Source organism: Ovis aries, chromosome 11, assembly GCF_016772045.2.
Source record: "Ovis aries strain OAR_USU_Benz2616 breed Rambouillet chromosome 11, ARS-UI_Ramb_v3.0, whole genome shotgun sequence".
NCBI classification, from domain to species: domain Eukaryota; kingdom Metazoa; phylum Chordata; class Mammalia; order Artiodactyla; family Bovidae; genus Ovis; species Ovis aries.
The window spans coordinates 21,717,801-21,732,484 of record NC_056064.1 but is presented as its reverse complement, the minus strand read 5'-3'; the positions used below and the strand labels follow the sequence as shown (position 1 = coordinate 21,732,484).

General features: G+C 52.7%; 1 protein-coding gene across 5 annotated transcripts in view; it reads right to left on the bottom strand.

Moving 5' to 3' along the window:
* ABR (ABR activator of RhoGEF and GTPase) overlaps window positions 1-14,684 on the bottom strand; it is a 187,969-nt gene that overhangs the window by 58,113 nt on the left and 115,172 nt on the right. For all 5 annotated transcript variants that reach the window (XM_042255475.2, XM_042255476.2, XM_042255477.2 and 2 more), the window contains 3 exons: window positions 8,927-9,112; window positions 3,283-3,390; window positions 438-498 (listed from right to left, as the gene is read on the bottom strand). In XM_042255475.2, the coding sequence (XP_042111409.1) occupies window positions 438-498; window positions 3,283-3,390; window positions 8,927-9,112 (355 nt within the window). The remainder of the gene's footprint in view (window positions 1-437; window positions 499-3,282; window positions 3,391-8,926; window positions 9,113-14,684) is intronic.

The window sequence follows — 14,684 nt, the reverse complement described above, 5'->3', positions numbered from 1 at the left end:
CGAATGATGAGAAGTATTTCCATGGCAGCCTGCGTCCCCGTGGCGGGAGCGTGCGGCCATCGCTCCGGGCTCCCCGGCTCCCCTCAGCGGCCCGGCCACTCAGCCACCTTCGCAGCTGCGGCTGCACAGCCTCCAGAACCAAGCAGCCGCTTCTGAGTGCGCCTCTAGCCAGGGGGAGGGGAGGGAGGGCGGCGCGCGTGGAGCGGGGAGGAGGAGGGGAGCGAGGCGCCTGCTGGCATCCTAAGGAGGAGCACGTTTGTAGCTGGCCAGCTGCCTGGGGACAGAGGCTGGATTCCTCCTCGCGTGCACGCGCTCACACACACACACACACACTCACACACACGCGCGCATGCGAGTACGTGTGCACACACCTACAAGCCGGGCACAAAGCCAGACAAAGGAAGGTGACTGTTAATCCAACCCCTTCCCCATAGTACCTTCCATAGTGACTGATGTGTGGCTGTCCCTGGAGTCCTTGGGACCTTTCACCTTGAGTTCCTGCCAAACAGAGGAGAGGAATCATTCTACCGGGCCCAGCCCCAGCCCGGGCCTCCCCATTCCCCATGGTGAACACGGCAGGAAGCAGGGCTCCGAGACCCAGGGGTGCAAACAGCAGCAAAGGGACCAAGACTGACAGACACGGGGGCTCTGTTCTGCCTCTCTGACCCCAGAGCCCCTGGGCCACGCCCGTCAACTCCTGGAGCCTCCTGGGGTCCAGCAGCTGATGCAGACAAGGAGGGACTCTGGGGACCAGAGAGGACTGTGATTGCGGCTGGTGCTCCTCAGGCCTGTCCCCTAAAGCCCCTCCTCAACTTTAGGGGGGGCCTTCAGAGGATGAGCAAGAATGGGACCACCCTTTCATCACCCCCAGCAGCAGCCACTGCTGCACAGCAGCTCAGGGCACACAGGGTTTTAGTGGACAAGCACCAGCATACCAGCTGGTCTTTGGGCATGAGCAGCCCTGGAGAGAAGGAGACAGGGGTCCCACATGCCTTTATGGGGGCAGCAGGGAAGTGGTGCACCTGGGGCCAAGAGGTGCAGGGCAGTCCGACCTCTACTTCACCCATATCGAGAGGGACTCACCCAGCCACCAGCCCCAGCTGCACTCCCCACCTACTGTGCCTGGGCTGGACATCCGAGCCCACAAACTGCCGGGAAGGAAACAGCAACACCCCTCGGGATGCCACACAAAGTGACGGGGGGTGCTGGCAACAGGCCCCAGGGATGGCTTATCTGATCTAACCTCTTTCATCTGCCTTCAGGACAGAGGTTCCAGCTCCGGCCCTTTGCCAGTGGACCAGTGTGGCCTGTAACTGGAGTTGTAACGCAATCTCCCCTTGGAAGACTGAGTACATGGAGTGGGGGCTCCCAGGGGACTGTCAGCAGGAAGGTGGGGGTGAGGTGAGGCCAAGGTCAGGGACCAGGTGATGCTGTCTGCTCTGCCTGGGAGGAAATGCCCAAGCAGCAGGCGCTCGACACTTGCTACTCCTGCCTCAAGCTGTTTCTAGACAGAGGAAAACCCCCAGGGATGAGCCTGGGGCATGGGGGTGGGAAAAAGTGAGGTTCCTCAGCTTCTCAAGGCTGTGTCTCTGGCTGGTGTCTAGATTCCCAGCTTTAGGGAATTTTTCTCCATGCCCGCTTCCAGTGCAGCCTAGAGGTACAAAATCACTCCGCGGCAGAGGAGAAGGGCCTAATTGCAGTAATGAAGTGGCAGCGCTAGTAGGGAGCAACTGCGACCGCGCGTGAGTCAGGGTGAGGAGCCACTGGCAGCCGGCCACGCGCCTCGCTCTGCCCTTGTGGGGCTGCTGGCTTTGAGGCAGGCTTGGCGATGAGCACAGGGGTTTCTGTTGCTGCTGGGGTAGGGAACAGAGAACAGGCAGTCAGCCCAGGCTAAGAGGAGACCCTCTCCCACTCTCTAGACAATACATGACCCAGGCACCCAGGCAGCCTTGGCAGGGCCACTCGAACACAGACAGGGACCACCCTTTCTCCAGCCTCACTGCTCCACGTACTGGGACCTTCCTACCCCTCGCTCCACGCCATCCTTCCAGGCAGAGGGTGACTCACCTGATCCCTGGGTTTGGGGGATGAAAAGGAGCTCAGCTCTCTGTCTGCCCCCGTGAAATGTGTTTGCACGTGGAAGGGAAGTGTTAGCAAACCCAGTGTGGCTACAGATCACATCCACGTTATTCCAATCCAGCTTTGATGGGTAATCAAGCTCACACTTTCATCTCCATCTGCCCAACACGTGTGTTCCCTCTCGGCTGATTTCAAACTTGGGTATAACCCTTATCACCCTAGTAGCTTCCCAAAAACTATCCTGCATCTCACCAACTTTTCTAGCATTGGAGCTGAGAAAGCAAAGGATCGAGAGAGGCCTATACAGCAGGACTTCCAAAACTGCAGAAAGAGCTCCCTCTCCTTGGAATCAGACATTCTCTTACCCTGAGCTTGGAGCTGGGGACTTTGATTGTAAAGCCAGTGCCTTAGGCTGGGGGGTATCCCTGAGATCTTTTTGGCTCAAGCGGTGAGCTGGCCTGTGCTCCTGAAGAATTCTAGGACACTTCCTGGACACAAGTGTTGACGGCAGATGATGTCACATCTTTGCCTTGTAGAGGAAGATGGAGGCGGGGCTGGACTCTCCCCAGAGACAGACAGGCATATTCCCAGCCAGAGGGTCTAGAGCTTCTTCTCCAGATAAGGGGCCCTTGTCCTCTCTCTGTGAGATTTCGAGGATCTTAAAGGATCACCTAGTCTAGACTCCTTCAAGCCTCTCTGATTATAAAAATCACCTGGGCAAGCTTGTTTGAAAAAAAAAAAAACAGACTCCTGGGCCCCACCCCAAACCTTCTGAATTGAAGCTCCAGGGAAGGTGCCTGAAGATCTGCATTTCAGTCTGCAGGTGGTTCTTGTCAAGCAGACTTGGGGTAAGCTGGACCAATCCAGATAGGTCCCTCTACAGCAGAGGACGTACACCCAAGAGAAGGAACTGATTTGCTTAAGGTTACCCCAGTGTGGGAGAATTCTGCCTTTTTTCTTTTTGCTTCCCCTGTTCTAACACAGAATAACCTAAAACAAAATAACAAAATCATATAGAAATCGATATTCTTATATTAAGAAGGAAAATGTCAAGGGCAAACAAGCAAATGTCAGGCTGTTACCCATCAGGGGAACTATTTTTCTCATGGCCAAGCAGAAGAGGAGAGGCTCTAAGTCTGGAAGGCTCTGACCAGCCCCTCAAAACCCTGAGTCGTAGGGGTGGCAGTGCAGGGAGCTGCCCACCTCGGAGATCTTCTGGAACTGGTTGTTAGACTGGCTGCACTTCTCAGCTGTCTCCAGAGCGACTTTATAGTTATCCACAAATGCTTTGTACACACCAAGCTGGCTGGCCTGCAGGGAGAAGAGAGAGGAGGGCAGGAGTGGGATGGGGAGAAAGGATTAATGAATGGATGAAAGCATAACCAGAGCACCTGGAGCTCCCTTAGCACTCAGAACCTCTAACTCAGTCCAAATGGCTAGCTGGGAGCAGAGAGAAAAGGCAGGAATGAACATACTACAGTATCCCTTTGAACTCCACAGTTTCCATGGAAACTGGCTCAGCCAATAGGGTTAACAAGGGGGTTTGGGGGGTTGGGGGGAGCAGGGCAGGGCCTTTGTTGGCTTGCTAAAACTCAGCTCATAGCAGCATTTGGCTTTATTTAGCATCATCAAAGTCTTGCACAGTTTGAAGCCCCTTAATGCCTCACACGTCTTTCACATCCTGGAATTAGCTGAAGCAGGGGGAAACAGGGAGGGGGGTGGGCACATGTGGCTTGCTCAGGGCTCCACTCCCCGTGCTGAGAGTGGGGAACTGCATTTAAAGGCACAGTCCCCACTTCCCTTGGCCTCCAGGTCCCTGTCCCCACCTCCTCAGCCTTCGAGGAGCCAGAGGTCCTTCTTCTCTACACATCTGCCTGTCAGTCTGCACCTAATACAAAACTTTCCCCGGCTTAGGACCACACAGAGCCCCGTCTTCTCAGGGAGGCAGAACAGATGCCATCAGCCCTTACTGCAAAAGGGGAAATCGAGTTTCATTAATTCAATTCTGCAGATGTATTTATGGAAAGCCTTCTCTGTGCTGTGCATGTGTGTTTCCTCTTACAGGAGCAAAGGGTGGAAATTCAAATTGAACCACAATGAGATACTATTTCATCCCCATCAATCTGGTCAAAATTTAAAAGTCTAATGATATTAAGAGTCAGAAAGAATGTAGGAAAACAGGAACTTTTAAAGACTGCCTGTGGGTGGTGCAAATTGGTATAATTATTTGGAAAGTAATTTGTCAATAACTAATAAAGTTGAAAATACATACAGTTCAGCCTACTACTGAGCATATCCTCTTCTACATACAGACCCCAGGGCTATGCTGTCCAATACGGGAGCCACTTGCTACACGTGTCAGTCATTTAGTCGTGTGTGACTCTTTGCAACCCCGTGGACTTGTAGCCCACCAGGCTCCTCTGTCCATGGAATTTCCCAGGCAAGAATACTGGAGTGGGTAGCCATTCGCTTCACCAGAGGATCTTCCTGACCCAGGGATTGAACCCGAGTCTCCTGCACTGCAGGCAGATTCGTTACCGTCTAAGCCACCAGGGAAGCCCTGCGCATGGATACTGAGCACCTGAAACGTGGCCAGTCCAGATGGAGGTGGGCTGTCAGTGCAAAACACATAGGTTTCACAGGCTTCGCACGCAAAAGAGAATGTAAATTATCTAATTCCTTAATCTTGACTGCATACGGAAATGATCATATTTTGACTCTATCAAGCTAAATAGAATACATTCTTCACATTAATTTCACCTGTTTATTTCTACTGAGTGTGGCTGCTGCTAGAAAAATTTACATTATATATGTGGCTCACACTATTATTTTTACTAGAAAGCACTGCTCTAGAGAAACTTGCATGTATTGTGTGCACAAGGAAGTGTAAACACAGGTATTTTACCCACTTCATTTTTCCTTTTGTGAAAAGACTGCAAACCAATGCTCACAAAGAAAGGAGCCCATACACACTGCGCAGTTAAAATGAATGAACTAGATCTCTGTGTAGCAACGATGACAAGTTTCAAAATGAGTGCCGATGGAATGGCAAAATATGATACATATATACACACTTTTCTACACTTTAAAAGTAACTGCAATGCTTTAAGAAGATACAGATACGTAGCAAAAACCACAAACTGCAGCCTAAAAGACTACACACCATATTCATGCCAGTAGCTGCTTCTAGATTGAGAGGAAGGGCAAGAGGAAAGGGTGGCAGAGAGAGAGAGACGAACGTCATCCCCATCTGCAATGCTTTAGCTTCTTGATTAAAAAGTCTTTCGCTATATCTTCAGAGAGTGGCTGTAGCTCAAACCGTAAAGAATCTGCCTGCAACGCAGGAGACCCATGTTCAATCCCTGGGTCAGGAAGATCCCCTAGAGGAGGGAATGGCAACCCACTCCAGTATTCTTGCCTGGAGAATCCCATGGACAGAGGAACGTGGTGAGCTACACTCCATGGTTGCAAAGAGTCGGACACGACTGAGTGACTAACACTACTACTATGAAATCTTCAGAGCTTCATGTCTATTAATTCTGGGAGGTGAGTGTATTGCTGTTTGCTACATTATTCTCTAGATTTTCTGGTTAAGTTGTTCGTCAATGAAGTAGCAAGGAAATTCAGCTGCTGGGGCCTTCTACCCACCAAGGTGCGGGGATGGGGGTGGGTAGGGGAGGAAGTGTGCTGCCCCTGAGCCCTGCCCAGACAGACTCTGCTTTCTGCAGAATAGCTGCACTCCTCAAGGACCCAAAGAGGTGGGCTAGGGGACCTGGAGCCCTCCAGGGCAGAGACAGCTCAAGGAAGCTGGCAGGTGGGGCCCAGGAAAGCCAGAGGAAAAAGTGAGACCCGAGATGCTTAAGAAGCCAGGGCCAGAGCCGTGCAGGTCTCAGCCCCAGCTGGGCCAGACTTTTCAGAAATGGGCAGGGGTGGGAAGGGATGGAGTTTGCTTCCTCTTCCAGGGAGTGTCCTGGCCCCTGGTGTCCTAGGCTACAGGGGCGTGCTAGACAGTTGCTTCCTAAACCAGGATTACTGATATCCTTCCAGGTACACATCCTCCTTGTCACCTTTCCATGAGAGGGATACAGGCTGGGGGCTCAGGGTGGAGTGCTACCTTCCTAACCCACTGCCAAGGGTGTAGCCGGAAAGAGGCTGCAAGCAGGAGGCCCCTGGGCAGAAGGCCTGTGTGCAGGGGTCACCGGCCATCCAGGCACCACCATCTCCATGGAGCCCCTGAGTCTGCCGGGCCCGATGCCTGGCCCGCCTGGGCCATTCCCTGGGAAGTGGAGGTTGCTTTGGAAACAGCAGCTTGGCACGGGGGTGATCTCATAAAACAAATAACAGAGATGCTAATTCCCCTCTCTCGGTAATAGATAATCAAATACCCAGAGACCAGCTGGAAAGAAACCACCTCCAGATGCCTGGCCTGCCCCGGCCTTCTCCCAAGCCTGTAGCCTCAGGGGCTTCAGATGTCAGTTCATGAGGCAGGGGAAGTGAAGTGGGGGCTGGGGTAGCAAATTCATGGCCAAGCCAGTGGAGCTCAAACCAGAAGGGGGAACCCTGGTGACAGCAGTGTCTAAGTGACAAAGATAAATCAGGCAGGCATTCCACTATGCTCCTGGCTACTCACTCCTCCCATACCCCTGCCCTCCCCTCCCCTCCCCCCCAGCCCTCTCTGGGTTTGCTCTCTTCTGCCCTCCTGAGGGCTAGGAGAGGCTCCCCCTCAAGCCAGTCAGCACAGGCTCCTGGACCAGGTGGGCGCTGATGACTGGGTGTTAATCGTCCCTGAATGGGGGCCAGTACTCTTAGGCCGCCAGAACCGGAAGTGTGGGGTTCCCTGGCAAGAACGGCTTTTGCGGATGCCTCTTCCTAACAATAGTAATAACAGCAGTAATAATAGTAATAACAGTAATGATAATGACTAAGTATTAAGTATTTCCTAATTTACTACACTCCAGGTCCTGTTCCAAGAACTTTTCAGGTATTAACTCACTCAGTCCTCACAATCCAACAAGGTAAACACTATTATTATCCTCATTTTTACAGATGAGGAAGCTGAGTCAGGAGAAACTGGCTAAGCTGCCCAATGCCACACATTTACATTTAACCTGTGGCAGAGCCTGGATTCCAACTCAGCTGTGACCTGGATCTAGAAACTGCGTTTATCTCTATGTGTCCCTCAGCACATGGACCTGTGATGTCTCCTGAATGCCCTTCCAACTTCTACCTGGCCCCAGGGGCCAAGAACAAGGTGTACTCAACTCACCCACTCATTCATTGGCTCATTTGTTCATTCATTCATTCACTCACTCACTCATTCACGTATTGAGTTCTAGACTGGTTCTCAGAGTCCAAGCTGAAGAAAACACAGTCTGTCCTCCTGGAGCATATTCTGGGGAGTCAGGCAGTTTAGTGTTCATGGAGGGTATAAGTACAGTAGCGGCATTCAAGGGGCTGCAGAAGGGTCCTCCACAGAGGTCACTTCTAAACTGGAAACTGACCAGCGATGCCAGACCAGACAGAGAAGGACATCTGAGGCTAGAGCCGCAAGTACAGAGAGGTCAAGTGTTATCTGCGGTGTGAACTGAGAGACCAGAGGTTTCAGGGTCTGGGTCGGGGAGGCAATAGCCAGAGGCCAGGGTGGATTGAGGCCAGCATGCAAAGGTCTCATAAACCAGACCGCGGAGGCTGGTCTTTATTCAGTGGGTAAGGGGGAGCCCCCTGAAGGGATGTGAGCAGGGAAGAAGTGAGGTCCAGGCAGGAGTTTAGGAAACATTCTGCTGTTGCAGGTTGAGGCAGGCCTGGGGCAGAATGCACTCCTGAGGCCACAGCAGTGGTCCAGATGAGGGCACCAGCGGGTGGCTGTGAGCTTTAAAGAAGTGGACTCCAAGGGATGCAGGGAGGGGAGGTGCCAAGGATGAGTCCTAAGGAGTCATGGATATCCATCCATGGGATGTTGCCACACCCACTGAGAAAGAGGCAGGGAAGACTGCAAACAGCCTCAGAGCCAATGAGTTCAGTTTTGAGCATGCTGAGCTTGTGGCCCTGGAGCATCCAAGCAAGAGTCTTCTCTGGGTAAGAAAAGCAGAGGCCTTGTCCACTCAACGGGTCCCACCCCTGCAGAGAGGTCCTACCCCTGCTCCCTGCCCCCCACCACTTACACCCAGAGGACAGGACCACGACTCCTGTGCTCCATCCTGCCTGCTAGGCTGGCGAAAGTTATGGGGGGCCCATGGGTCTGACTGGGGGACATGGACAGAGACAGACACTGAGCTGGAGCAGACGGTGTCACAGAAGCCCCGGGCACTAGATGACCTTGACCTCAGGCAAGGCCACACGATACTTCTGCCTCCTCCTTCCTTCTCCCTGCCCTGCCATGGTGAGGGGCTGGGCTCTTAGTGCTTTCTGTCCAGGGTCCTCAGCAGAGGATCGTTAGCTGACACTGTCTCCCTCCACCCCAACTCTTCAGAGGCACCAAGGAAGTGAGGAGAACGTCTGAGGTCTCAGGGGAGTGATGCCTGCCCCTCCACCCGGCACTTGCCCCTCCATCAGCGGAGGCCCACAGGGGAGCCTTCAGTCTAGCCCTGAAGCCCCCTGCCAGGGGCACCCATGCATATGGCCTGTCTCCGGCAGCCCTAGAAGAACTCTAGGGCTTCCCCGGGGAGGGCCGAGCGCCCAGGTACAAGGCAGGTTCCCCACAAGGCAAAAGCCTAGGCTTTTCTCCAAGACTCAGAATGACCTAGGCCTTCAAGAAGGCCAAGGAAGTCTGGGGCCAATCGATTCTCTCTCAACACCAGTGGCTCCACTGAGGCCCCAGGTAAGTGCCTTCCATCAACAGGAGACTCACCAGCTTCTGGAAGAGGTGGCCCATAGTGACCTGGCTGTCCCATTGTTGCACCTTGGGGCAGAGGTTGTCGTAGAACTCTTTGTGGATCTCGTAAATGTCCTGAATCTTGTAGAAGATGGTCTCGATCTGCTGGATGGTGAGTACGGGCTGGGAGGTGGTGGCAGTGGCCTTCAGAGGTTTCATGGGCTAGAAGAGAGAAGGAAGAAAGAGCAGAGGTGAGAGGCAAGTAAACTGGAGGGTCAGCAGGCTCAGGGCCCAGGTTAGGCCTTCCTGCTGGCCAAGTTCTCCCCAGACAAGGCCACTGAGGGCTGGGCACTCAAAGTTCAGTTTGGATCTAGCAGCAGATGTCACAGGCCCCAGCAAGCCACGTGCAACTGCAAGAAGAGGGCATCTGACGGCCAGAGCCTGGCCCAGCAGCTCTGCCAGGCCCAAGGGGTAGTGCCTAGACACACTCCTCCCACCCCTTGTCCCTCGAGGGGCCCCAGGTTCCCAGCCTGCTGCGGGTTTGCTTGAGGGTCTAACAGGATCCAAAGCTTTCTTCCACAATGGCCTCATGCTCGGAGTCATAAATCCCTTTGTTGTACTTCAGGGGGAAGGAGGGTTGACTGAGAACTCAATCCCTTAGCTGTTTCCTTTCAAGAAACAGAACATGATTCTAGGACTTGGGAGACAGAGTTTCTAAGGGACCAAACTGATCTCAGCTGCACTGACATCTTAAGTTCCCATCACTCAGTATACAGAGGGTAAGCAGGTGGCAGCCACACCACTGTCCCGCCTCCCAGACCCGTGGCAGACATTACTAAGTGATCACAACCATCCTTGTCACGGAGCCTGGCTGTAGCCTCAGACCCGTTTCTCAGAGCCAAGGCTAACATGCAAGACCATCTGTCATCTCTAACTGTCTACACCAAGATGCTCCCAGGCCTGCTGGTAGAGAGGGTGAGGTGACAGACAGAAACTCAAGACCATTCCCAACACTTGCCAAGAGCTGAAATCATTTTAAGCCCAGCATTAAGGGAAAAGGAATCTTGGATATGTTTTCTTCAATGTGATTTCGGTATTTTTGTTTTATTTTTTTTAGCCCTGTCATGAAGCATGTGGGATCTTAGTTCCCCAACAAGGATCGAACCCATGCCCCTTGCACCGGAAGCATGGAGTCTTTGTTTTGGAAGCATGGAGTCCTAACCTCTGGACTACCAGGGAAGTCCCTGTATTTCCTAAATTACCTCCAATGAGTAAATATTTATTTTCTAATCAGGGAAAAATAGGTATTAAAATGCATAGTTGAAACAAACAAAAAGTGATACTGAAGGATAAGGAGCTCCTCCATGGTTGATCTTCATTCAGCCCTAAAGTCCCCAGAGATGCCCAGACTGTCCACCTTGGGGGACAGGGTCTGGAAAACTTTCCCACAGAGAAGGCACAAGGGGGAAGGGTGTGGGGGGCGGAAGGTCTACCTGGGAGAGAGAAGCCTGAGTCAGACACGGTGGGTGTTCTTCCTCTACTGTGTAGATAAAGGGCTGGGTGGAGAGAGGCTTTTGACTTAATCTGGGTCATTCTGGAGACCCAGGAGCAGAAAGGAGAAGTTGCAGGAGCAGGTATGGGCTCATAAAGCCGCCCTCCATGATCTCACAGGATTAGGTAGTGAGCTTTCTGATAAGAGCAGCATTCAAACAGAGGATGGATTCAAGGAACACCTCCACTGGAGGGAGGCCCAAGTTATTGCTGGCTCACCCCGAGAAAAGACACCTGCCCCCCAAACCCCAGCTCGAGCCAGCCGCAACAACCAGATGCCCAAGCCAGGCTTCCTTGTATCTTCCCGTCTATCTGTCCACATGAGGAAGTCCCATCTACTTAAAAACCCAGACAACACTCTGACTTCTGGTTCCCTGTCCTCCCAGCTCTAAAAAGTCCAGACAGAAGGATGACGGCAGGAAAAAGCAGAAGTCCTCCTTCTGACCCTCCTAGTGCTGGAACCAACAAGGCCTTCGCGTCCAGCCCTTTGATGGGAATGCTGGATGGGGTTTGACCTGGTGCAGGCCAGGCAGTGTGGGCCAGAGTCCCAGCTTTGCCACTTGATAGCTCTGGGCAAGTCACTTAGCATCTCTGGGCCTCAGCAGCCTTATTTGTGGAACTGGGATAATATTATCAAAGCCATGAGCCATAATTTATATAAAATATTGAGCGTATGCCTGGCACATAGGAGGCAATCAATAAATGCTAGCTGCTACTATGATTACTATTCACTCCACAAATAATGGACCAAGTGCCTACGTGAGGCCAGACCGGGGGTATGTGGAAGGGTATTCAGTGTTTCACTAGTCACTGCCCCCATGGGAGCATGGAGAAGTAGAGACAGACAAAACACAAGGACACAATCAAACACGAGATCGTACATAAATGCAGTGAAGGAAATAAGAAGGGGACACCGTGCGGAAGGACAAGCAGGGGATGCTGACTTGAAATGGAAGCACAGGGGCAAAGGGGACAATATTCTAGGCAGATTTCCTCAATGCCTCAGACTGAGGCAGGAATAGCTTGGGAAGAGAGAGGAGCTGCAAGCAGGCTGGTGACCCTGCCTGTAGCGAGCGAGGGGGTTGGCAAGCAGAGCCCTAAAGCAGGGCCGGAGGGGTGAGCAAGGCATGGATCACACGGGGGAAGGAATGCGGCTAAAAAGCCCGTGAAATGACCTGGCTTTCCCTGGAGGGATTGACAGGGTCCAATTTTCCCTTTGGAGATTATTTGTATGACTCACAGTCCTTGTTCTGCAAAACGTTATAATCTATGCGGGTAAGGTGAACCAACATAAATGAAACGTTCTTGTGCACAAAGCAAGATACGGTTATTACTCAGCTTGGACTGCAAATACCAACCAACAGGTGCCAAGGTTGTCCTGGCCCAGCTTGGAGAGGGCTTCACAGAGGAGGTGATGGGAACAGGGCCTCAGAGGGAAGCTCTGAGGAGAAGCCCAATGGGAAGCCCATTGGAGAAGTGGGGCCTGGGGAAGCCTGCAGGCAGGAAGGATATAGAGGGAATCTGGGCCGAGAAAAAGGAAGAGCATTCTCCCTACCGCAGACAGGTGCCCCATCCAGCTCATGGTCCCAGTGCTCTGTGAAGGATACTGAGCTGGCTCTGGGGACTGATCAGAGTTTATCCTTAACTTTTTTGATGTGGACCATTTTTTAAGTTTTTATTGAATTTGTTAAAACATTGCTTCTGTTTTATGTTTTTGGTTTTGTGGCCCCCATGCATATGGGAATCTTAGCTCCCAGATGAGGGACAGAACCCCCACCACCTGCATTGGAAGGTGAAGTCTTAACCACTGGACCACCAGGAAAGTCCCAGACTTTATCCTTTTTTACCTCTATCTACCCATGCCGATGACACCACCCTTATGGCAGAAAGCGAAGAGGAACTAAAGAGCCTTTTGATGAAGGTGAAAGAGGAGAGTGAAAAAAACTCAACATTCAAAATGCTAAGATCATGGTATCCAGTCCCATCAGTTCATGGCAAATAGATGGGGAAACAATGGAAACAGTGGCAGATTTTATTTTGGGGGGCTCCAAAATCACTGCAGATGGTGACTAAAGCCATGAAATTAAAAGACACTTGCTCCTTGGAAGAAAAGCTATGAGAAACCTATACAGCATATTAAAAAGCTGAGACATAACTTTGCTGACAAAAGTCCATATAGTCAAAGCTGTGGTTTTCCAGCAGTCATGTATAGATGTTGAGAGCTGAATCATAAAAGAAGGCTGAACGGCGAAGAATTGATTTTGAACTGTGGTGTTGGAGAAGACTCTTGAGAGTCCCTTGGACTGCAAGGAGATCAAACCAGTCAATCCTAAAGGAAATCAACCTTGAATATTCATTGGAAGAACTGATGCTGAAGCTCCAATACTTTGGTCACCTGATGCGAAGAGCCGACTCATTAGAAAAAGACTGTGATGCTGGGAAAGATTGGGGGCAGGAGGAGAAGGGGATGACAGAGGATGAGATGGTTGGATAGCATCACTGACTCAAGGGACATGAGTTTGAACAAACTCTGGGAGATGGTGAAGGACAGGGAAGCCTGGCGTGCTGCAGTCCCCATGGAGTCGCAGAGAGTCAGACACGACTGAGCGACGGAACAACCACCACAACCCAGGTCCAGGTGAGGGGCCAAGTCACCAGAGTCCCTGTTCCTGCTGGGGTGTAATCCTACCCAGGGTGGGAACAAAGGAAATAGGAGAGAACAGCCCTGGGAAGGCAGGGTGGTCAGGATTTCTCAGAAACTGAGGGGGAAGCACTCAGGGCTATGAAGAGACAAGACACAACCACTCTGCTTCCTCCTAAACTCCCACTCCGTCTGCAAAAGGGGAAGAGCCGGCGCTCAGCAGGGTGGGTCACATGGACAGGGCCGGCTCTTGGGCGTCAGGCCGCCTTCTCAGGACATGGTTGGGGGCCTTTTGGGGAGGGGAAGTGCTGCATGCGTGCCCCTGGCTGGCCTGAGACCCTTGGAGGCAGTTATTTTTATCTGGGGAAGCTCTGAAAATAGGCCTCGGGCGGAGAGGGCTGGCTGAAAGGCACAGGCGGCCCCACACTGAGCTGGGCTCCGGTCCTGCTCTCCTGACAGAGGACACCCAGTTAGCCCTGCTTCTAGAATCCTGCAACAGAAGATGGGGTGATGGCTCCCCATCTCATCAGTTATCTCTGGCTCTGGGTGTCCTAGAGAAGGAAATGGCAATCCACTCCAGTATTCTTGCCTGGAAAATTCCACGGACAGAAGAGTGTGGTGGGCTACAGTCCATGGGGTCGCTAAGAGTCAGACACGACTCAGCATGCATGCACCGAAACAAACTGGGTGTCCCATGAAGGGCTCCTCAGGGAGGGAGGCCAGGCGGGCTTGAACTTGTTCGTGACTACACATTGTCACTTGTTCGCTCTGTCCCCCAGCAACTTGCCTTCTGCCTTTCGAAACAGGGGAGAGAAATCGGCCCACTTCCTCCACCTCTGATTCCAAAAGGCTTGGAGGCTGCCACATGCAACTTTACTAACTGCCACCAGAGGCTGGGGGTAAGGGGGGCATCCTGAATCTACTTTACAAATAAGAGACAAAGCAAACTCCAGAGGGGAGTCTGAGAGAGGGGCCCAGCGGTGGGAGGAGCTCAAGGCCCAGGAAGCCCACCCGCAGCACTCAGCTCACTAACCCGCCTGGAGACACGCAGCGTGCCTCCCGTCTTCCACCTCAGCCCAGGCTCCCAGACCCTCTTCCTTGTAACCTGAGCCCACCAGGAACCTGGAAGGTTCTGGGAGGTTACCAAACCATGCCCAGCCAGCAGCCCAGTCAGCCGAAGAGGCTCCTGCTGTGTGTCCCCAGTCCTGGGTGTACACACCCAGCCGTTTGCATAGCAGGAAGTGTTAAACCAAGAACAAACACACAGAGGAGTGGAGCTGTGGGAACGGGGCGGGGTGGGGAGAAGGAGCGCTGGGCGTGGGAGGAGGAGGGAGCTGGGGAAGGCAGGTTTTCTTCTCCAAGCCCCTTTGTCAGATCACCTCTCAAGAGCCAAGGGCTTAGCTCCTGGAAAGGCCCCAGCTCTAGGAGAGAGAAGAGGGCTTGAGTCCTTAAAACCGAGGCTTATCAGCTGAGACTTGTGCTGTGGGGGAGCCCACCAGTCACAGCCCAGGCCGCCTAGCTCATCCCTCCCTTGCCCTTGCCTCTGCTCAAGAAAGCCAACCCAGGATGAACAAGCTGGGGGGAAGTGAAGGGACCCTGGGT